The sequence below is a fragment of the Atractosteus spatula genome, chromosome 24 (genome assembly GCF_055471065.1).
Source record: "Atractosteus spatula isolate fAtrSpa1 chromosome 24, fAtrSpa1.hap1, whole genome shotgun sequence".
NCBI classification, from domain to species: Eukaryota; Metazoa; Chordata; class Actinopteri; order Semionotiformes; family Lepisosteidae; genus Atractosteus; species Atractosteus spatula.
In genome coordinates this window covers 14,005,716-14,030,005 of record NC_142729.1, presented here as the reverse complement: position 1 = coordinate 14,030,005, position 24,290 = coordinate 14,005,716, and the positions used below count along the sequence as shown (strand labels likewise).

General features: G+C 53.8%; 1 protein-coding gene across 1 annotated transcript; it reads right to left on the bottom strand.

The window, feature by feature from the left end:
* Positions 1 to 2,537: 2,537 nt before the first annotated feature.
* pola2 (polymerase (DNA directed), alpha 2) lies at positions 2,538 to 23,532 on the bottom strand. Its single transcript, XM_088904766.1, has 18 exons — positions 23,183 to 23,532; positions 22,068 to 22,192; positions 21,841 to 21,935; positions 20,785 to 20,842; positions 19,210 to 19,319; positions 18,089 to 18,282; positions 16,682 to 16,770; positions 15,669 to 15,824; positions 13,978 to 14,040; positions 12,872 to 12,929; positions 11,750 to 11,874; positions 11,474 to 11,512; positions 10,408 to 10,481; positions 9,357 to 9,465; positions 7,968 to 8,074; positions 5,841 to 5,897; positions 5,205 to 5,331; positions 2,538 to 3,816 (listed from the first exon to the last, which is right to left on the bottom strand). Exons 1-18 carry the CDS (start codon positions 23,292 to 23,294, stop codon positions 3,664 to 3,666), a joined length of 1,851 nt encoding a protein of 616 aa, XP_088760892.1. The 5' UTR covers positions 23,295 to 23,532; the 3' UTR covers positions 2,538 to 3,663.
* Between the last annotated feature and the right edge of the window lie 758 nt (positions 23,533 to 24,290).

Here is a 24,290-nt window from a genome sequence, read left to right as displayed (position 1 = left end):
CAGAAGGAATCGGCGCTGATGAAGGCATTTCAAACCACCAGAACAGGAAAAAGGACACTGGAATATGTGAAAACTCCCATTTACACCACAAACTAGAGGAAAGCCACAGGTCTGCGCTTCAGAACAAGGCAGCAGGACTTCCGGTGAGGTAGAGCGGCCCTGTGACCCTGTAAACAAGCAGGCTTGTGGATCCAGCTCTTCTGATCCAGTAGAAATCCTGCTCTCCTCTCCCAGACAGTTTCACTGGCAAATACTACTCACTGGTTAGCTCTGCCTGCGGATCACACTGGAACATTTCTGCAGTGAAATGTCTGCTGCACAACCTGGACTTATTGACTTATACATGCAGCCATGTCGCCCTGCAGCTCCCCGCTGGCAGCCCCACTGGAGACTCAGCAGGTGTGAGCCTGGCCAGTACCTGGAGGGGGAGACTCCTGGGAAAAACTAACTTCTAGGAAAGAGTAGGGGTGTTACCCCAGTGTCCTGGCCAAATTTCCCCCCTGGCCTTTACCCATCATGGCCTCCTAATAACCCCCCTCTCTGAACTGGCTCCATCACTCTGCTCTCCTCCCCACTGAGAGCTGGGGTGTGGGGAGCGGACTGGCGCCTCATCCAGGTGGGGCTGCACACTGCTGGGGGTGGAGGGGATCCCCAGGACCTGGAAAGAGCTCTGAGTGGGGTGTCCAGAAAAGCGCTATAGAAGTTTCAGCAATTATTAATTATAATTATTTTTACATCAGAGGGCTCTGTGGCTCAGGATCTGCATCTGTGTCTGGGAGGTTGCCGGTTCAAATCCCACAGCCGGCAGAGGAATCCTACTCCGCTGGGCCCCTGAGCAAGGCCCTTCACCCCAGCTGCTCCAGGGGCGCTGTATAAATGCCCGACCCTGCGCTCTGACCCCCCAGCTTCTCTCTCCCCGTCTGTGAGCCTCATGGAGAGCAAGCTGGGGTCAGCGAAAACACACATTCCTAATGCAAGAAATTGTATAGGGCCGATAAAGTGATCTTATCCTACATTAGTCATAACGGGGACTAGTGAGCAGGAAGGGCCGCTTCACATCACAATTCTCATGAACTCTCAACAAGATGGAGACTTACAGGACTTTCACAAAGTTCACAATTTTGTGCTCAATTCAAAACCCGTAAAGTTTTCCTATAAACATCAATGAATTGATTTTGCTACCGAGATTTAATAAGAGGTCTGAGAAACTGGGTCAGTGGTTAAAGGGAAGAGATGTTCGTGTCTGTATCAAGTACAGCGTTTGGGGAAGGGTGCTTCCTTTGCAAGGCGCTATATGGAGAAAAAAAAAAGCTGGATATGTGTGGGCGCTGTGAGCCGAGGAAGGAATTTTCAGGCCAAAAAACGGGCTTTCAGCTACAGGAAGCAGGGGGGAAACAAATCGGTGTCGCACCGCAGCTCCTGGCAGGCTTAACTCACCCAGTGCGACACAGATAAACCTCCCCCCACTCCTGCCTGGTGCTGTTGGTTCACCCTGTTTGATCGGCTCGGTTTAAAACACAGACTGGATCTGGCTCAAGGCCGGGAGAAGTCGAGAGAGGATCAACACGCTCATAAAAAGTGCGATTTCTCCATGGTCACCCCCTTCTGCGACCTTGAAATTTAAGGGTGTTACTCGGAGCCGGTTATCACGCCGACACCCTGGCTAAGGGTGAAGAATGCACACGTTTTACGATTATTATTAAAGCTGTTACACAAGTAAATGGCTTAATGCCACTGGTTATTGGGTAACTTTATCTTTTCCGCCTACCAGTGAAAAATAGAGTGAGTGTGCTCTGCAGTGGACTGGCGTCCCCGTCCAGGGTGTAGCCTGCCATGTGCCTGTTGCACTATGGGATAGGCTCTGGCTCTCCCCTGCCCCTGAACTGGAAGAAGGGGTTAGAAAATGGATGGATGGATTTTATAATAATAATAATAATTGCTTACACTTATATAGCGCTTTTCTGGACACTCCACTCAAAGCGCTTTACAAGTAATGGGGATCCCCTCCACCACAACCAGTGTGCAGCCCCACCTGGATGAGGCGCCAGTCCGCTCCCCACACCCCAGCTCTCAGTGGGGAGGAGAGCAGAGTGATGGAGCCAGTTCACAGAGGGGGGTTATTAGGAGGCCATGATGGGTAAAGGCCAGGGGGGAAATTTGGCCAGGACACCGGGGTGACACCCCTACTCTTCTCGAGAAACACCCTGGGATTTTTAATGACCACAGAGAGTCAGGACCTCGGTTTGACGTTTCATCCGAAGGACGGCACCTGTTTACAGTTTAGTGTCCCCCGTCACTATACTGGGGCATCAGGACCCACACAGACCGCAGGGTGAGCGCCCCCTGCTGGCCCCACTAACACCTCTTCCAGCAGCAGCCTCAGCTTTCCCAGGAGTCTCCCCCTCCAGGTACTGGCCAGGCTCACACCTGCTGAGCTCCAGTGGGGCTGCCAGCGGTGAGCTGCAGGGGGATACGGCTGCTGACATATCATATTTTAGACATAAAGCCCAAGAAGGATAAAATAAAGGAGCCTTCAATTCGGACGTGAAAAATTTATTCGAATCAAAAAACGCCAAGCGAAGAAACAGGAGGGCCCGGAGGGGTTTTTTTTCCCCCCCGACAGGTCAGAATCGGCCGGAGGATTTCTATGGGAAGGAAACAAAAATTCGGAAAGGTCGTGTCGGGAACCATGCAGGTCGCTTATGACCCGGCTGAGACCGCTGGGATACCCTTGACGTCTCGGCCCCCCCCCCCCCCCCCGCCTCACCTCAGACGGACTTGAGAGAGCCGGATCCTTTCGGAGGTGTAATTAAATCGACCGGTTTTGCATTTTCCAGACTTTGCAGGCGAAAAATTGGCTACAGGCGTTGAAGGGGTGTTTTTCGCACCCTAGCGGGGTCCCCTCGGCTTCCAGCTCCAGACCCTGCAGATCGTCCGCCTTCCCCGGTGAACGACGGGGCCCATCCGCCCCCCCCCCCACCCGCCTAGGGGGCTAAACCTGGCCCTCATCTCTCGAAACTCCCTCCCTGCGCCACCTTTCCCACCGGTAACGATGATAAAAAAAAACTGGTTTCACCAGTTTGCTTCTGATAGAAAAGCCCCAAAACAAAAACCGTGAGCCCCCAAAAAATTAGCCCGAGTTTCGGCACATCTCTGTTGTCGGAGGTTTTACTTGACCGGCTTCCGAGATTCCATCTCGCGCCTTGGAGCGGCTCCAGAAATATTCCTTCCCGACCGGCACAGAAACAACCTCCTGCTGCCCGTCGAGTTCATTGCTCTCTTAGCGGGTTCGTTGCTCAGCAAGCCCCATGAATCAGTTCGTACCGCACTCAAGCCTGTTTCTTGGCCTCAACCTTAAAGTTAAGTGCTTCTGAATCAACAGGACCACCTGCTGGTGGGATTATCAGTTTTTCTATGCCCAACGGCCGGATCAGCGCTTGAAGACTTTCTTTTGAGGTGAATCCAGAGCTCTCCTCGGCTGTCGGAGAATATTTAGGGACGCTCGGTCACCGGACGTATGCGAATAAAGTTTTACTGGAACCGGTCGGATAAGAGGCAACACATGTATCTTGGACTCTCGCCCAGGCTGGTAAGGTGAAGGGTTAAGTCTGGCACGGGGGTGGAGGGGGCGTGTCAGAAAGGGGGGGCGTGGCGGGGGCGGGGTCAGATCTTCACCACCTGGCCGGAGAGGCACGGGCTCCGCCTCCCTCCCCCGGCCAATGGGGGGCCGCGCTGAACGAGCAGCCGCCCGTAGGTCCCGCCCACCTGGCCCTTGGTCAGCCTGCCGGGGTTGACGCACACGCAGCCAATCACGTCCTGCGGGGGAGAGAGAGAGAGGGGGAGGGCCTTCGGTAAGAGGGGAGCTTAAAGGGGAGAGGCGCGCTGTAGGGGGGCCAGTCGAGCTGAAATCGACTCGCCTGGTGCATCCTCCTGCAAAGCACTGCAGGACCAATGGAAAACTGCTAAATCAGTCCCAATAGTGACCGTGATCTCCCCAGATCCTGAACTTCTTGTGACATAAGAAGGATTACAGCTAAGAGGAGCCATTCGGGTCATCCAACCCATAGGGCAGTTAATTCATCCCAGGATCTCAGCCAGCTGCGTCTCGAAAGAAGCCTTCAGCAAAACGGCTGGGCAGATTGTTCCAGACACCCACCACCCTTTAGGTACTTCCCTATTCTGAGCTTTAAATGCTAATCTGGGTGGCACATCTTTACACAAAGGGTGGTAGGAGTGTGGAACGGGCTGAAAAGCGGCTGGATCAGCTGGCGACGAACTTCACGAGAAGCCAGAAAGCTTTCGGATGGGCTCCACGTGCCTGTTCCCACTCTCATGTGCTCCGTTTCAAATGCACTGCTCCAGAGCTTCCAGATAATCGGGTGTGTTGACTGTGGCCTTTCTATAATCTTCACAACCTGAATCAGGCCCCTCATAGTCTTCTCTGTTCAAGACTAAAAAGGATTATATCCTTCAGCCTGTCAGTGTGGGACACGCCCTTCGGACTGAAGAGACTCAGTTCCTTCAGCCCGTCAGAGTGGGACGCTCCCTTCAGACTAAAGAGACTCAGTTCCTTCAGCCTGTCAGTATGGGACACGCCCTTCAGACTAAAGAGACTCAGTCCCTCTAACCTGTCAGTGTGGGACACGCCCTTCAGACTAAAGAAACTCAGTTCCTCCAGCCTGTCAGTGTGGGACACTCCCTTCAGACTAAAGAGACTCAGTTTCTCCGGCCTGTCAGTGTGGGACGCTCCCTTCAGACTAAAGAGACTCAGCCCCTCCAGCCTGTCAGAGTGGGACACGCCCTTCAGACTAAAGAGACTCAGTTCCTCCAGCCTGCCAGTTTCTCACGAAGCTCAGGGCTTAACAAATCAGAGTAGAGACTTGAAACATACACAATGCAACTTTAACCCTTAAAAAAAGGTACAGACTAATTCCTTATCTCCTAAAATCTGATCACGCTCCGCAGATGTATCACCACCACTGAACATGTAGAAGCTTCTGAAACACCTTTCCAATGTCCCAGGCTCGGTCTGAACGGCGCCCCCTGGTGGTCAGAGCCGCTACCAGCAAGCGCCAGAATTACCGAACACCCCTCCTGCTCAGGCTGGCACCCCACAGCCCCTCTGCTGCCTGGGGTGGTGGATGTCTGACAGAGCCAGGGTGGCTCGCAGACGAAGAGGAGAGGGAGGGCAAGGAGCTCTGTACCTTGACGAAGTAGCGGAGGTCGGAGGGCACGATGAGCACGTCGGGCGTGACGGGCATCTGGCCGTGGCACTGGAAGTGCTCGTAGTCCAGGTTGACGTCCACCGCAGGCGGGTACAGCGGGTAGTAGCTGCGGGCACAGGCAGAGCTGGTGAGGGGAACTGAAGGAGCCTGGCCGATGCGCGACGGGGGAAGGAAATAAGCGCTGCACGGGGCTCTGAAGCCTATTGATTCCATAACCCCCCCCCCCCCCCTGGAAAATGTTTCAAGTTGGCGTTTTTTTACCCACAATGTGTAAAAACCTTTGCTGCATTGTGACAACGCCCGATTCCAATACATCTGGGCTCCGTGCTGGAACACATAAAATGTGAAAAAGTCCAGGGTGGGGGGGGAATACTTTCGCAAGGCACTGTATATAAATATTGCTACAGATACCCACACGCATTTTGCTACAAATCTGTTAATTTGTAATAATAATAATAATAATGTTATTATTAATAAGATATTTCCTTTATTTGCACACTCCTAACGTTATTCCTGCTACCGATCAGGCGAATGAGGAGTGGCCAAAATATTAGGACCCCCCCCTCTCCCAGTCAACACTTGTTGCCAATTTGGGGGTACAGGGTGGCATCTCACCTCCTCTGGGTCAGGATGTGTCTCAGAATGCGGATTAACCGGTCCGATCCAGAAGCACTGCAAGAATCACGAGAGAGAGAGAGAGAGAAAAGGCCAAGACGTCAGCACGTCTGGAAAAGACTGGGGGTCCCGCGAACCCCAATTCCAGCCCCTGGGGGCTCCACGTCTTCTGGCCAGCACCTAACATGTCGCGATCCGTCTTGCTTCAGGCCATATTTAAACCACCAACGACTTTTCTTCAATCGAGACATGACGTTTTCTCCCAGGTTATGAGAATATACTAATGGTTACGACGGAGAGGTGACCATTACTGGCCCACTTGGATCGTCAGGCTATTTGCAGCTTAAGGACAGCAGAGCTAACACCTTACAGAATGAGCTGCCCAGAGATCTCCAGGGAAAACCTTGCTTTTCTTGGTGAACCAGTAGGTGGCGCTGTCCCCGCCCCCCATGCTACAGTATGCAGACTGCAAAGAGACCAGATCAATTGCGAGCACAAGAAGTAATTATCTTTCCTATTTTCAGTTAAAGCCCTTACAGGTGATCTGCTATAGGTCATCCCCGCATAGAGTCCTGACCATATAGAGAGTAAAGCCGTTTGGAAGAGTATGGGTGCAACCCCAGGCTTTTACAATCTGGCCTCCTGATCTCCCCTAATTTAGTTGGTGAGGCAATTTCTCACTCCTCATCCTGACCTGCTGCACAGTGGGTGTTAATAGTGCAAAATGGCTGCTGTGTGTCTCCCAGGTGGGGGGCTGCCGGTGCAGAATGATCACTGTGCGTCTCCCAGGTGGGGGGGGGCTGCCGGTGCAGAATGATCACTGTGCGTCTCCCAGGTGGGGAGGCTGCCGGTGCAGAATGATCACTGTGCGTCTCCCAGGTGGGGAGGCTGCCGGTGCAGAATGATCACTGTGTCTCTCCCAGGTGAGGGGGCTGCTGGTGCAGAATGATCACTGTGCGTCTCCCAGGTGGGGGCTGCTGGTGCAGAATGAGCACTGTGTGTCTCCCAGGTGGGGGGGCTGCTGGTGCAGAATGATCACTGTGCGTCTCCCAGGTGGGGGGGCTGCTGGTGCAGAATGATCACTGTGCGTCTCCCAGGTGGGGGGGGCTGCTGGTGCAGAATGATCACTGTGCGTCTCCCAGGTGGGGGGGGCTGCTGGTGCAGAATGATCACTGTGCGTCTCCCAGGTGGGGGGGGCTGCTGGTGCAGAATGATCACTGTGCGTCTCCCAGGTGGGGGGGCTGCTGGTGCAGAATGATCACTGTGCGTCTCCCAGGTGGGGGGGGCTGCTGGTGCAGAATGATCACTGTGCGTCTCCCAGGTGGGGGGGGCTGCTGGTGCAGAATGATCACTGTGCGTCTCCCAGGTGGGGGGGCTGCTGGTGCAGAATGATCACTGTGCGTCTCCCAGGTGGGGGGGGCTGCTGGTGCAGAATGATCACTGTGCGTCTCCCAGGTGGGGGGGGCTGCTGGTGCAGAATGATCACTGTGCGTCTCCCAGGTGGGGGGGCTGCTGGTGCAGAATGATCACTGTGCGTCTCCCAGGTGGGGGCTGCTGGTGCAGAATGAACGCTGTCCTTCTCCCAAATCCTGCCACTCTCTACGTAAAGAACACCATCCCATTTTCTGATCTAAAACATGATGATGCGCCAGCCCGCTCCCCACACCCCAGCTCTCAGTGGGGAGGAGAGCAGAGTGATCAGAGCCAGTTCAGAGAGGGGGGTTATTAGGAGGCCATGATGGGTAAAGGCCAGGGGGGAAATTTGGCCAGGACACCGGAGGAACACCCCTTTTCTTCTTGAGAAACGTCCTGGGATTTTTAATGACCACAGAGAGTCAGGACCTCAGTTTTATGTCTCATCTGAAGGACGGCGCCTGTTTACAGTCTAGTGTCCCCGTCACTATACTGGGGCATCAGGACCCACACAGACCGCAGGGTGAGCGCCCCCTGCTGGCCCCACTAACACCTCTTCCAGCAGCAGCCTCAGGTTTCCCAGGAGTCTCCCCCTCCAGGTACTGGCCAGGCTCACACCTGCTGAGTCTCCAGTGGGGCTGCCAGCAGGGAGCTGCAGGGTGACAGGGTGATCAGATCTTGGGGGTAAAGGAGATACCCCCAGATGTCCCTCACCTGCTGATCTCCTCTGCTCCCATGTGGAAGAGGATGTCGGTAGAGGTCAGACCGAACGTCACGCCATCGATCAGCAAAGTGCAGGGGTCAGAGACGAAGGTCACCCGCTGAAACACACACACAGGAAACCGTTACCAGCTGCCCGGACAGTTCAAGTTCATCGTCATTATACTCATACGCAGGTATATGGTATAACGAAATGCTATTTAGCTAGCTCTCAGACGATAAGTAGTACAAAAAAACCAACAACAATACAATTGTACAAGAAAAGAAAGACAGAGACAACAGGCAGTGTGCAAAAACAACATCAGATGTGCAAAATCGTACATCAAGTTAAGTTCCTGGGAGTTAACATCTCAGAGGACTTAACCTGGACCCACCACACCAACACCGTGGTCAGACCAGCACGAAAGCGCCTGTTCTTTCTCCATAGGCTAAAGATGTTTGGCATGCCGTCACATATCCAGGCCAACTTCTACAGGTGCGCTATTGAGATCATCCTGACTGGTTGCATCCCTGCCTGGTATGGGAACTGCTCCAACTGGGATCACAAAGTACTGCAGAGGGTGGTGAAGTCAGCGCAGCTCATCACCGGCTGTGAGCTACCAGACATCCAGGAGATAATAATTATAATAATAATAATTGCTTACACTTGTATAGTGCTTTTCTAGTGCTTATAAAGCGCTTTACAGGTAATGGGGTCTCCCCTCCACCCCCAGCAGTGTGTACCCCAACCCGGATGAGGCGCCAGTCCGCTCCCCACACCCCAGCTCTCAGTGGGGAGGAGAGCAGAGTGATGGAGCCAGTTCAGAGAGGGGGGTTATTAGGAGGCCATGATGGGTAAAGGCCAGGGGGGAAATTTGGCCAGGACGCCGGGGTAACACCCCTACTCTTCTCGAGAAACGCCCTGGGATTTTTAATGACCACAGAGAGTCAGGATCTCGGTTTTATGTCTCATCCGAAGGACGGCACCTGTTTTACAGTCTAGTGTCCCCATCGCTATACTGGGGCATTAGGACCCACGTGGACCACAGGGTGAGGGCCCCCTGCTGGCCCCACTAACACCTCTTCCAGCAGCAGCCTCAGCTTTCCCAGGAGTCTCCCCTCCAGGTACTGGCCAGGCTCACACCTGCTTAGCTTCAGTGGGGCTGCCAGTTGTGAGTTGCAGGGTGATATGGCTGCTGGCGTGTTTTACAAAGAGCTCCTGTCCTATTTGCTGGTTTTCTGCCCTTGAATGGACAGGACTGGTCCACCACTGGACACACAACGGTCCCAGCACAGCGCGAGTCCTCAGGGACATGTCAGCCCACCAAGAAAGCAATGAACCACTAGATATTGGAACAGGGGCCTCACACACCGCATGCTAATTCGGAGATGAAAGCTGCTCACCTCTCTGTCCTCCTTGCTGAGGTCTGGGACGCTGAAGGGGGGCTGTGGGTAGACGAAGTGGTGATGGACGTCCCGCAGAGAGGGCACAATCACCAGGTGAGTGTTGACACTGTCAAGGAGAGAGGGAGAGAGTTCAAGACCCAATCAATCAATCCCCCAGTCGAGAAAAGAGCGAGAGTGTGCAAGACCCAATCAATCAATCCCACCATCAGAGAGAGAGCGATTGTGCAAGACCCAATCAATCAATCCCACCATCAGAGAGAGAGCAAGTGTGCAAGACCCAATCAATCAATCCCACCGTCAGATAGGGGGAGAGTGTGCAAGACCCAATCAATCAATCCCACCATCAGAGAGAGAGCGATTGTGCAAGACCCAATCAATCAATCCCACCATCAGAGAGAGAGCAAGTGTGCAAGACCCAATCAATCAATCCCACCGTCAGATAGGGGGAGAGGGTGCAAGACCCAATCAATCAATTCCACCATCAGAGAAAGAGCGACTGTGCAAGACCCAATCAGTCGATCCCACTGTCAGATAGGGGGAGAGTGTGCAAGACCCAATCAGTCAATCCCACCGTCAGATAGGGGGAGAGTGTGCAAGACCCAATCAATCAATCGCCCTTTCACAAAGCGAGAGCGAGAATGTTCAGAACAATTAAAGCAGTAAAGCAGTAGCAGATCAGGCCTTTTTCCCAGCTTTCTGTGCACTGGAAAAGAAGCATCTTCTAATGCACCCTGCGTGACGCTTCACGTCAAGGCACATGAAAACGAGTCCAGCGCACTCGACTTCGCAGGTCACTTGATTGCTGGAGCAAGGCGGCTCGTGAACCGATGGAAGCCAGTAGCTCACCTGGCCAATGCAGTGCGTCAATTCAGACAGCCCTAAGGGCGTTCTATCCCCAGTCATGTAATGCCGGCGTCCCAGGGGCAAGACAGTGACACCCCTGAGTCTTCGGCCCTCCTGGCTGACAGGACACAGAGGACAGGTGGGAAGAGGGCCCCCCTAGAGGCGAAGCCGGGCGCCACCACCCCACTCCCACCACGTCACCCACCTTCTCGTGCCCTCCACGATGCTCCTCAGACAGCTCCGGAACGCCTCCTCGAAGGTGCCCGTCAGCTGGCACTTCTGTGGCGGGACAACAGAGAGAGACCGCTGAGACCGCCGGCATCACGACCCACCCCCCCGCCAGGGTCCCGGGTGCGAACACTCACTACCTCTGAACCAGATCGGGACCAGACAGCACATGACTGCCCACATGTGGAGCTAGCTGGTACGTTAGCTCACAGATAAGCTTTCTTTACCGATTGATCTAGCCAGCAACAGTATCACCCTGCAGCTCACCGCTGGAGCTCAGCAGGTGGGAGCCTGGCCAGTACCTGGAGGGGAGACTCCTGGGAAAGCTGAGGCTGCTGCTGGAAGAGGTGTCAGTGGGGCCAGCAGGGGGCGCTCACCCTGCGGTCTGTGTGGGTCCTGATGCCCCACTATAGTGACGGGGACACTAGACTGTAAACAGGCGCCGTCCTTCAGATGAGACCCAAAACCGAGGTCCTGACTCTCTGTGGTCATTAAAAATCCCAGGGTGTTTCTCGAGAAGAGGAGGGGTGTTACCCCGGTGTCCTGGCCAAATTTCCCCCCTGGCCTTTACCCATCATGGCCTCCTAATAACCCCCCTCTCTGAACTGGCTCCATCACTCTGCTCTCCTCCCCACTGAGAGCTGGGGTGTGGGGAGCGGACTGGCGCCTCATCCAGGTGGGGGTACACACTGCTGGGGGTGGAGGGGATCCCCAGGACCTGGAAAGAGCTCTGAGTGGAGGGTCCAGAAAGGACCCTCAGGATTATTCCATCTACAGACAGGGCAGCTCGCAGGGGGGAACCTGATCAGAGGGTTTCGAAAGGCGTGGGAGCTCACGACGGGTTTGATGGGTACAGACTCCTCCCTGCAACACCAACTTCAGAGCAGTGTTGCCCAGGGTTGGCCTAAGTCCACCGAACTCTCTCTTGGTTTATTATTCTGAACCGCCTACAGACGGATCGTGTGCGCGAGTGCGGGTCTGGCGAATGCCCATCAACGGGCGCTGCGGCAAGGAAATCGGGACAGAACCGAGCAGAACCTCACCTCCACTTGCTCGTGCTTGGAATCCAGGAAAGGGCCGAGCTGCACCAGAGAGAGAGAGAGAGAGAGAGGGGAGAGCACATGAGTAAGTGCGTATTGCAGCCCAGCAAACACTGGAAGGGAAGGAGGATGCTGGTGAGACTCTTTTGCACGCCCCCTGCTGGAAAAGCCCACATCCGCTCCCCCGGCAGGGATCAGCGGAGAGGAACAGCTGCCGGGTCAAGGGTCAAGGGTCAAGGGTCAAGGGTCAAGGGTCAAAGCAAACGTGCGGCCCCTCACCAGCACGCAGACGTCGGGCCGGTCCCTCTTGATGGTGTCGATCAGGTCCAGCAGGGGCTCGTAGTTCAGGCTGTCCGAGGGGGTGTAAGGTCCGCAGGCCACCAGCACCATCCGCGGCCCGGATTCTGGAAGAGGAGGGGCAGAAGCGATCGCCACAGCGCGGGGGGGGGGGGGGGGGGCAACGCGCCTCTGCCACCGCGCGGCGCGGGCCAGTGCGGTCTCCCATTCTCGTGACCTCTCCCCCCCCTCAATGGCGGTCAGGACGATGGAGGTCTCTCCTCCTGTGATGAAGACTGGGGGGCTGATCGCAGCTGAGGCAGGCCAAGGAAAGCTCTCGCCAACCGCTGCAGCGCCAGCGACGGTCTGCTCACGGGGTGATGCGATGGCCAGAGGGGGGTGCACGGCTTTGCAATTCATTAGCACTTCCCCGAGACAGATCCATCACGTCAAGAGCAGACCGAGCGTAAAACGGTTCAGAGCCGAGACCCCTGAATCCTCAAGCATTCCTGACAGAGAACTAGACCCCTGGAGACGAGGATGAGACCCCCCTGTGATAGTGGATACCCCTGAATCCTCAGCCCCCTGACAGACTGCTTGATTTAGACCCCTGGAGACGAGGATGAGATTCCCCCTGTGATAGTGGACACCCCTGAATCCTCAGCCCCGACAGACTGCTTGAATTAGACCCTTAAAGATGAGGATATGACCCACTGTGACAGTGGACACCCCTGAATCCTCAGCCCAGACAGACTGCTTGATTTAGACCCCTAGAGATGAGGATGAGACCCCCTGTGATAGTGGACACCCCTGAATCCTCAGCCCCCTGACAGACTGCTTGAATTAGACCCCTAGAGACGAGGATGAGACCCCCTGTGACAGTGGACACCCCTGAATCCTCAGCCCCCTGACAGACTGCTTGATTTAGACCCCTAGAGACGAGGATGAGATCCCCTGTGACAGTGGACACCCCTGAATCCTCAGCCCCCTGACAGACTGCTTGAATTAGACCCCCCGAGACGAGGACGAGACCCCCTGTGACACTGAACACCGTGACAGACCAGGCACAGTGCTCACAGTGACAGATACCCAGGGCCTCCCGAACTCAATAAAAGGGCAGTTCACCTTTGGGTAGGTCCTCCTCCGCAGGCTCCTCAGGACTGTGGAATGGCAGTGGGAGACCCTAACAATCCAGAGACAGAAGGAGAGAGACAGTGCGCTCTAGTTGGGCTGAATTATGTCAGAATTAGGTTAGCACTCACACTGGCTGGCTCTCTCAAGTAACCTGAACTAAGACTAAGACTAAGACTAACTGTCTGCTGGCTACAGTCCCTTTAAATACTTTGTTTTCAGCGCTAAACCAGGGATGCGCTGGAACGGAACCTGTGCCTGTTAGGAGCTAACAGTTAAGCCCTCAAGAAGCGTCTGGCTGTTCTGTGCTCCCACCACTCTCTGCGTAAAGAAGCGAGTGGCTCCCGTCGTCGGGCTTACACGCACTTCCCCGTAGTTCCCCCCTCCTCTTGTGCCCGGCGGTCCGTGATGAAATCAAAGCGACTGATTTTTTTATATAGCGCCTTTCACAACAAGGTTGCGCCAAGGCGCTTAAAATCGACGAGCAGCTGCGGCCGACCGATTCGACTGCCGACCCCCCTGAGCTGCTCAGGCTGCGGAGAGTTTTGCGAATCCTGGCTTTTCCCTTTAAACCGCGTTACAGGAGCGGTTCTCCTACGCTAGCGCTCAAAAACGCACACAGCTCACTCCCGGCCTTGCACACACAGCCTGCCGGACCCTCGCCCGGCAGCCCTAGAGGGAGTTTGAGCCGGTCGGATCTACGGCAAGACGGATCCTGCAGAGATCCGGTCAGTAGGAACCCGGGTCTGTTTTGGGAGCCCTCAAGACCTGTTCTACTGTTCTGCGCGTTCCCAGCTGGCCACGCTTCTCCAGGGTCTCTCGACCGGAGGTGTAACTCACGGACCCTACTCTAGATTCAGCAACACGACAGGGAACAGGGGTCTTAGCTAATTAAGGGTCTTGGTTCATTGCCCAGGGCTGACCTAACTGCCCAATGTTCTGACCTGGTTTACACCCTGTAGGGCACCAAAGCTGTTACTGAGCGATCATAACCGTTTTTGCCCAGAAATTTCGCTCATCTTCAAGAATGGCTGTGGGAAACGAGGGGGGGGGGGGGACGAGGTTAAGCTGTTGACTCTCTAGTCTCGTCTGTTACTCACCTGGTACATCTTGGAGACCACCAGCCTCGTGCCGGTCGTGTTGATTCCCTCCAACACGACCACCTAGGAGGGAGAGAGGAAGGACAGCGATCGATCTCGGAGGATAACCTTTTGGTGGAAACACCCCCTTGTGCTGCGCGAGGCGAGCGGTAGAATTAACTCTGGTTTAAAATCTCACTTGAGTTGCACTGCCCCATCTCGCATCCCTACACAAGTGCGTTTCAAACCTAGAACAGAGGGGGCATTTCGGTACGCAAAGGGTGGCGGGAGTGTGGAACAAGCTGCCCCTAGTAAAGGGAATGCCCTGGCTTCTTTCCAGAAAACGGCTGGACGCGATCCTTGAATCGTGACGGGGGAGGGACAGCCCTGTACACAAAGGGCGGCGGGGGCGTGGAACAAGCCGCCCCACCACGTACCCTGGCTACTTTCAAGAAACAGTGTGATAAGAGCCTCATAACGGGCGGCACCTCTCTACACAAAGGGTGGTGGGAGAGTGGAACAAGCTACCAACAAACAAACAGGAAACAGCTAGTTGAGACCCAGGAAATACTGACTACCATACAAGCTGGATGGGCTGAATTTTTTTCCTAACAAAACAAACATTTAGCTCCACCAGACTCTGTAACAGCTTTTTCCCCCCCCACAGGCTGTCTGGCTTCTCAACACCCTGAGAAGTACCTACTGGCACCCTCTCCAATTCCAACCCCCAGCTTCTCTCTCCCTGTCTGTGTGTCTCATGGAGAGCAAGCTGGGGTCTGCGAATTATATGGCTGATACAGTGATCTGATCTCTATGCTGCTAAATAAACAGACTGCTGGCACATATCAATGTAGAAATAAGATAAATATTGTGAAATTCCACTTATATTGGAAACCTAGGGTAGCAGGGTGGTGCAGTGGTTAGCATTACTGCTTTGCACCACTGGAGACCTGAGCTCAATTCCTGGAGTGCTGTGTGTGTGGAGTTTGCATGTTCTCCCCACTTTTTATCTGGGTTTCTCCTGGGAGCTCCAGTTTACCTCCCACAGTCTTAAGTCATGCTGCAGGGTGAATTCTGGGAGAATCGGCCCTGGCGTGAGTATGTCTGTGTGCGTCCTGTGATGGACTGGCGTCCTGTCCAGGGTGTACCCTGCCTTGCGCCTGCTGCTTGCTGGGATAGACTGCAGCTCCCCCACAATACAAATGGCCGACCCTGCGCTCTGACCCCCAGCTTCTCTCTCCCTGTCTGTGTGTCTCCTGGAGAGCAAGCTGGGGTCTGTGAAAAGATAATTCCTAATGCAAGAAATTGTATAGGGCCAATAAAGTGATCTGATCTTATCTATGTCAGTGTCTTGTCTGCTTTTCTTAGTACCACCATCCACGGTCTCCTCTGTGTATTGTAATTGTGTTTTATCTTGTGTAGTCTTCTTATTTATTGTTATTGTCATTCTGTAAAGCGCTTTGAGAAGCCACCTTTAAAGGCGCTATATAAAATAGTTTATTATTATATTATAATAAAACTTGAACCTGAAGTCATGCCATCTCTACAATATTCTGAAAGTTCTTAAAAAGGGGGGGGACTCTCCTTTATCATTCCGAACAAGTAGACGCCGGGGCTGGATTTGCACATGGAAAGAGCCCCTTCCCCAACAGCCTCGTCTCACGCGACGCCTTCCCGAGCAGCACGGAGAGGAAGGGCGGGCGGGCGCTCACCTGGCCGGGGAAGAGGGAATACTCCCGGAGCTCGGACAGCTCCAGCGGCACCCGGCCCCCGCTGGAGTGCTCCTGATCCCCCTCCAGGACCACCGACTGGGCGTTCAGCTTCCCGTTGCTGTCGCAGCCCACCTGGCCCAGCACCGTCACCGTGTCCTGGGGGGCGAGAGCAGGGGATCGTGGGATTGAGCGACACAGCGCAGGGGGCAGGTGGCCGTTTCAGTTCCCGGATGAGAAATGAATGGTTTAGAACCCGAATGCTGTTTTAATAATAATAATAATAATAATAATAATAATAATTCCTTAAACACACTGCTATAGAGCCTTTCTGGACTCTCCACTTGGAGCTCTGTACAGGTAACGGGGATCCCCTCCACCCCCAGCAGTGTGCAGCCCCACCTGGATGAGGCACCAGTCCGCTCCCCACACCCCAGCTCTCAGTGGGGAGGAGAGCAGAGTGATGGAGCCAGTTCAGAGAGGGGGGTTATTAGGAGGCCATGATGGGTAAAGGCCAGGGGGGAAATTTGGCCAGGACACTGGGGTAACACCCCTACTCTTCTCGAGAAACGCCCTGGGATTTTTAATGACCACAGAGAGTCAGGACCTCGGTTTTACGTCTCATCCGAAAGACGGCGCCTGTTTACAGTCTAGTGTCCCCCGTCACTATACTGGGGCATCAGGACCCACACAGACTGCAGGGTGAGCGCCCCCTGCTGGCCCCACCAACACCTCTTCCAGCAGCAGCCTCAGCTTTCCCAGGAGTCTCCCCTCCAGGTACTGGCCAGGCTCCCACCTGCTGAGCTTCAGTGGGGCTGCCAGCGGGGAGCTGCAGGGTGATACGGCTGCAGATGACGCTTTAACAGTCTGAATAACAGGCGTTTGAAAGTCCGTTCGCCTTTCCTTGACAAACAGCAGCACAATGAAAGAATCTGGAGTGGCACACTCTTCTGAAGACTGATCGAGGGATGAAACTCAGGGGGGCCGACGGACGAGAGAGCAGGAGAGAGCCGTACCTGCGCAGGAAGACAGACAGAGGAGAACTCCTCGATGTTGAAGTGCGCTCTCAGCTCCTCTCCCAGCTCCTCGATCTTGTCCAGCAGCACTGAGAGACAGAAGGCAGAGGACAGCGCTATAACACACACCGACGGGGACAAACCAACTCCCACCTCCAGAACGGGGAGCGCACAGAGGGGCAGAGCGTCTCCAATAAACCTGTCCGGAGAGCAACTGCGGAGGTCCTACTGCCAGATCAAACGCCGAGCAGCAGGATTCTTTTGAGAAGGGGATTTATTCGTCTCAAGTTTTCAAAACCAAAACACTATGACAACATTAGTCACCCCCCCCCCCCATTTAAAAATGGTATCTCCCTCCGATTTAAAGCTACAAGAACCTACTTTTAAAAGTGCTAGATAAAATCATTTTTAAAAATGATTAGTTCCACTCAAGAACAGGACAGCTGTGAGGGAGAAACTACTGTGCAGTAAAGGTCAGACAAGCAGCACTCCAGAACACGAATCAACTGCCTGTGCCTCTCGCCTGCGCCTTAAAAACCAGCCCTCCAAGAGAAAGCGATGATCTCATCAAGTTCCTTCCTTGGAAACGGCCTGTCTGTGGACGTATGAAAAAGAACTGAATGTTCTGATGATCGTTTACATCGTCGCCACACAAGAAACCGCCAAAAGGCCAAACAGAATGATAGGACATAAGAGTTCAAAGAAGGTTAAAATGATATCAAAACACTAGTCAGGCCTTTTTTAGAATACTGTGTATGTATTTGGTCATGTTTCTGCACTGGAAGGCCAGATTAAAGTAACAAGACTAGGTTCAGGGCTAAAGGGAGTGTCCCACATTGACAGGCTGAGGGAACTGAGTCTCTTTAGTCTGAAGGGAGTGTCCCACACTGACAGGCTGGGGGAACTGAGTCTCTTTAGCCTGAAGGGAGTGTCCCACACTGACAGGCTGAAGGAACTGAGTCTCTTTAGTCTGAAGGGAGTGTCCCACACTAGAGCGGATTTCTTCAGAACAAACTCTGAAACACGAACCCAGAGGACACGCGTAGAAGCTACATGGAGCACATATCAAACCCAGAACGGGGGGGGGGGGGGGGGGGCACTTCTTTACACAAAGGGTGGTGGGAGTGTGGAACAAGCTGCCAAGCCACGCTGTTGAGGCCGATACTCAGGTTTCTTTCAAGACGAGGAGATTCTTAGGTCAATTCGTTAATTTAGCTCGATGGATCAACTGACCTCCCCTCATCTGTAACCTCTGATATGCGAGAGCCCCAATGTGTGCTGCCCCAGCTCCCAGATCTTCTATTCTGGGGGTGTCGGGCCCCCTAGTGGACTTCGAAACGGCGGAAAAAGTCCTAATTGACAGCGCCGAGCACGACGGCCCACCAGGTGGCGCCGATCCAGACTCACCGTCCCGGATATCCCGGAGCTTCTGGAACATGAACTTGTAGGGGTGGCTGAGGGACCCCTCGGCCCCCACCAGGGGCCGCACCGCGACCCTCGGGCCCCCCCTGCCCGACCAGGAAGCGCCCTCCACCGCGCCGAGCGAGGCCACCACGTCACCGCGGCCCGCGCGGGCGCCATACTTCTGGGAGGAGGCGACACTGCGGGGCAGAGAGGATTATAATAACAACTCCTTACGCTTCTATAGCGCCTTTCTGGACCCTCCACTCAGAGCTCTTTCCAGGTCATGGGGATCCCCTCCACCCCCAGCAGTGTGTACCCCCACCTGGGTGAGGCGCCAGTCCGCTCCCCACACCCCAGCTCTCAGTGGGGAGGAGAGCAGAGTGATGGAGCCAGTTCAGAGAGGGGGGTTATTAGGAGGCCATGATGGGTAAAGGCCAGGGGGGAAATTTGGCCAGGACACCAGGGTAACACCCCTACTCTTCTCGAGAAACACCCTGGGATTTTTAATGACCACAGAGAGTCAGGACCTCAGTTTGACGTCTCATCCGAAGGACGGCGCCTGTTTACAGTCTAGTGTCCCCCGTCACTATACTGGGGCATCAGGACCCACACAGACCGCAGGGTGAGCGCCCCCTGCTGGCCCCACTGACACCTCTTCCAGCAGCAGCCTCAGCTTTCCCAGGAGTCTCCCCTCCAGGTACTGGCCAGGCTCCCACCTGCTGAGTCTCCAGTGGGGGCTGCCAGCGGGGAGCTGCAGGGCGATATGCCTGCTGGCAATTCAATTAAATCCATTACTATAAATTAAAAAATAAATCAAACATTTTAAATAAAATCAAATGAAATACAACCCCACACCTAGTTGCGCAGGAATGAAAGGTTTGCGATTTGAATTGGCGCACAGAAGCCTCTTTGAACAAGTGTTAACCAGGCTATCGGGTTTTTCAGCTGCCACTGGCTGGCTCCTCCGCTTGTGCTACCACGAACCACACAGCTCCACGAACCGCAAAACTGCGAAATGGCCTGCGTTGTGTGATTTTTCATTTATTCCCCCCCCCATCGATCGCCGGCCACAGATATCCGGATTTGTGGAAAAGTTTGCGGCGTCGAACCCGAGTCTGCCGTACCTGGGGGAGAAGCTGGCGGGAGAGAGCAGGGCCCGCGGGCTGGGCAGCGCCGGCAGGCTCCTCTTGGAGCGCGGGTTCTCTGGAGTGGACAGGGGGCGCTTCTGAGAGCCCTGAAACACACACACTCGGTCAGATAGTCCTGAGAGCCCTGAAACACACACACACACACTCGGTCAGATAGTCCTGAGAGCCCTGAAACACGCACACTCGGTCAGATAGTCCTGAGAGCCCTGAAACACACACACTCGGTCAGATAGTCCTGAGAGCCCTGAAACACACACACACACAGTCAGATAGTCCCGAGAGCCCTGAAACACACACACACACACAGTCAGATAGTCCTGAGAGCCCTGAAACACACACACACACGGTCAGATAGTCAGATAGTCCTGAGAGCCCTGAAACACACACACTCGGTCATATAGTCCCGAGATCCCTGAAACACACACACACACACACAGTCAGATAGTCCTGAGAGCCCTGAAACACACACACACACACACACAGAGGGACAGGCAGGCAGACTCTCTCACACACACACACAGACAGTCCTGAGAGCCCTGAAACACACACAAACACACGGTCAGACAGTCCTGAAACACACACACACACACACAGTCCTGAAACACACACACACACACACACACACACACACACACACACACACACACACACACACAGTCAGATAGTCCTGAGAGCCCTGAAACATACACAAACACACGGTCAGACAGTCCTGAGAGCCCTGACACACACACACACACTCACATAGTCCTGAAACACACACTCACATAGTCCTGAAACACACACACACACAGTCCTGAGAGCCCTAAAACACACACACAGTCCTGAAACACACACACACACAAAGTCAGACAGTCCTGAGAGCCCTGACACACACACACACACTCACACAGTCCTGACACACACACACACACTCACACAGTCCTGAAACACACACACACACAGTCCTGAGAGCCCTAAAACACACACACAGTCCTGAAACACACACACACACAGTCCTGAGAGCCCTAAAACACACACACAGTCCTGAAACACACACACACACAGTCCTGAGAGCCCTAAAACACACACACAGTCCTGAAACACACACACACACAGTCCTGAGAGCCCTAAAACACACACACAGTCCTGAAACACACACACACACACACACACACACACACACAGTCCTGAGAGCCCTAAAACACACACACACACTCACACACTCGGTCAGATAGTTCTCAGAGCCCTGACATACACGCGTGTTCTGCAATACAGATGTGCTCCAGTGTGTCCAGCTTGTTCCAGACACCCTCTACTCTTCATGTAAAGATGGAGTGTGTCTGAACAGGCAGACTTCACCTCCAAATACACTGACTTCCTGCACCAGCTAGAAAAATGTTTTGAAAAGATGCTGTAGCCTGAAAAGAATGATACCAACACATAAAACGTCCCTTCTATGCCTTACGACAAATATGCTGTTCGGGATCCAGGTGTTGGCACCTGAATCAAAGGATCAATAACGACACCAATGACAATCTCGTGGGTGATCCCTGCGTTTGCCTGGACTCTCACCTTCGCTGGGGTGGAATAATAATCCATTAGGCTTTCATCTTCTTCTTCTGCCTGGATCCTGGCATCGGAAGTTAAAGGAAATGCAGCTCTTGTCCTGCACAAACTCTCAGGAACGCCACAGGAACGGGTCTTTGCACAAACCCACTCCCGTCTTTACGCAAAGGGTAGCGGGTGTCTGGAACAGCGACGGAGCTTCGTCACCGGACTGAAGATCAAAAAAGTGACAATCCGTTCATCTGTTCAAGACTCCCGCCACTCTTGGGGTAAAGTAGCACCTCCCGCTTGGGGCGGACACCAAACTCAAAGGCACAGATGTTTTAAAAAATTGCGAGTCCAAATAAAATGCAGTGTTTTTCTCCACACTGCCCTCCGATCGCTTGTCTGGGAGGAACACACCCAAGCAGTTCTCATTATCTGGGCATTTTTCTGTCTGGGGCTGCGATAGCGCGTCTCAGTCCCTCTGCTGCTGACAGATTTTTGCTGGGACCTGCGCACCACGTGCTACGGGACTCGAGTGGCAGAGGCAGAGTGATTTCCCGGGCCGATCCTAAAATTGTCGCCTTTCAATCGCTAAAGGGTAACAGTAGTCCCAGTTTTTCACACCGGTTACTTTCTCTTGTTGACAAAATAAAACGAGTTCTAGAACATGTTGACAAATTCTGAATTCAGCACAAAATCGTGAATTTAGGGAAAGTACTGCAAGTCGCCACATTGTCGAGAGCTCATGAGAATTGCGACGTGAAGCAGCCCTTCCTGCTCACTAGTCCCCGTGACGACTAATGGACTGAGGTGTGAAGCAGCCCTTCCTGCTCACTAGTCCCTGTACTGGCTAATGTACTGAGATGTGAAGCGGCCCTTCCTGCTCACTAGTCCCTAAATTTGGCCAGGACACTGGGGTAACACCTATACTCTTTTTGAGAAACGCCCTGGGATTTTTAATGACCACAGAGAGTCGGGACCTCGGTTTTACATCATAATTTAACCCGGAGACCCCGGATCTCCCCAGGAGGGCCGCCCCCTGGCTGCCGGGGGCTGGTGGACAGGCTGGAAGGATACATCTCCTGCAGAGAGTGCAGGTCCCTGGGCTTGTCCAGACGCAGGTCCTTCTTGGCCAGGCTGGGCCGCGACTTGGAAGTCCTCTTGTTCAGCACCTGGGAGACGGGGGGAGAGAACGGACTCACGTCACGCCCAGGAATCCGGGGACCTCCAGAGAGCTGCCCTCTCCCCTCTCCTCAAGGGGTGTGAACTTCGCCGACAGCGCGCACAGGCGGGGGTCCGCTCACCTCATGCTCGAAGACGTCCAGGTTCTCCAAGCTGAGGGTCAGGCCGCTCTTGGTCGTGCTGAAGGCCACCCACTCCAGGACTATAGTGTCCGCCTGCAGGCGATGATGGATGCATTGCTCCAGCACTTGAGAGAGACGGAGAGAGAACAGACAGGTGAGCCACTAGACGCCATACTGTCTCCCCACTGCATCATGGGAAATACACTGCTCTAGCACTGAGAGAGACAGAGAACAGACAGGTGAGCCACTAGACGCCATACTGTCTCCCCACTGCATCATGGGAAATACACTGCTCTAGCACTGAGAGAGACAGAGAACAGACAGGTGAGCCACTAGACGCCATACTGTCTCCCCACTGCATCATGGGAAATGCACTGCTCCAGCACTATATTTTTAACTGACTGAAGCCTAATGTATTGCTGGCAGTATTGCTTTCAGTCAGAAGTGTCCAGTTATGACATCGATGCTGACGGACTAACCCTTGTTGCAGGCACAGCAGGCACTCGCTCACAGGGCGCCTCAGTCCCATGGGAAAAAAAAAAAAAAACTTTCTGGACGGAGTCGCACACTTATATTAAAAAAAGAGGCCAATAGGGGTATTTGTTTGAAAGAAAACGATGTTATGGGAAGTTTCAGCCCCATCGAAAGCAATACTAAAACATCATTCGTCATAAATCGAATTATTCTAACGGCACGCTATGACGTACACAAAACGCCGCGGTCTGGGACGACTCCTCTGTTCGAGCATTTCAAAAAATGGATGTAAAGGTATATCTAGAGGCTGTTTCACAATGCAGAAACATGAAAGCGGACGTGATCTTTATTTCATGGCGTTTAAAAGTTTTCCATCATCTGAATTTATTTGGTCCTATGTATACCCCCGTCGATGTTTTTGGCTGGAAATGTGACTTGCTCGTATCGTAATCGTGATCATTATGCCTAAATATTTTATTTTTTTTAAAGAAAAGGACTCGACCGCACCCCGAGCAGCGAGAGGGGGGGTTTAACTGCGGGTGAGAGGTCAAACACCAACCCCCCCCCAAAAAAAAAAAATGCGCAGCGATCTGGCAAGATCACCCCATCCCTGGACCCAGCAATGAAGACGAATCGCTTACGTCTGTCCAGCACCGCCGATCCCTCGCCGCAGTCGAGATCGAAGGTCTTCAGCTCCGTGTTGATGCTCTCGGCCGTGACGGCGGCCATCGCCATCGCCATCGCCATCGCCATCGCCCGGCCCGGCCCGGCCCGGCTGCAGGTATCGGGACCCTGACGGGAGCCGACCGCTCTCGTCCTGCGCTGAGCCTGCGAATCCCAGCCTGTGCCTGGAATTGTGTTTGCAAAGCTCCTTCTTATAGACCCAGCTGCCCCGTCTGCATTTCTCTTCTTTTTTTTTTTGCCGCGAAAAGAGAATCTCCCGCCGGCGTCGCCACGCTTTACGGCAACCTCCCCTGGCAACCAATCAGAACGCCGCGCTTCCGGCGTGGCCCAGACCATCGATATAAGACGCCTAGATAGGTCCAAGACTCGGTTGGCGAACCAAACGGCCATATTGCTTAGGTACGATTTTTTTTTAAAAAAAACGCTTTAGAACCATTAACAAAACGCGAACATCGTTAATGGGCATTTAACGAAATAAAACATTGCATGCATACATTATAAGAATAGTTAGAGGTACTTCACTAAATTACAGAAACAGCGTAACATAACACGTCAATGGTTCGTGAAGCTTTCTGATTTTTGACATTTTGAAATTCCATTTCTAAGGGTTTTTTTTTTATTATTTTATAACCAGCAGCCATATCACCCTGCAGCTCACCGCTGGCAGCCCCACTGGAGACTCAGCAGGTGGGAGCCTGGCCAGTACCTGGAGGGGAGACTCCTGGGAAAGCTGAGGCTGCTGCTGGAAGAGGTGTTAGTGGGGCCAGCAGGGGGCGCTCACCCTGCGGTCTGTGTGGGTCCTAATGCCCCAGTATAGTGACGGGGGACACTAGACTGTAAACAGGCGCTGTCCTTCAGATGAGACGTCAAACCAAGGTCCTGACTCTCTGTGGTCATTAAAAATCCCAGGGCGTTTCTCGAGAAGAGTAGGGGTGTTACCCCGGTGTCCTGGCCAAATTTCCCCCCTGGCCTTTACCCATCATGGCCTCCTAATAACCCCCCTCTCTGAACTGGCTCCATCACTCTGCTCTCCTCCCCACTGAGAGCTGGGGTGTGGGGAGTGGA

Bases quoted from the DNA above. Each gene is read 5' to 3' on its own strand.
- pola2 (XM_088904766.1), bottom strand. From the start codon at position 23,294: ATGGCGATGGCGATGGCGATGGCGATGGCCGCCGTCACGGCCGAGAGC. The intron at 22,193-23,182 runs GTAAGCGATTCG...GTCTCTCTCAAG, and splicing joins ATCGGCGGTGCTGGACAGAC to TGCTGGAGCAATGCATCCAT. The intron at 12,930-13,977 runs GTGAGTAACAGA...CTGGATTGTTAG, and splicing joins TGGTCTCCAAGATGTACCAG to GGTCTCCCACTGCCATTCCA.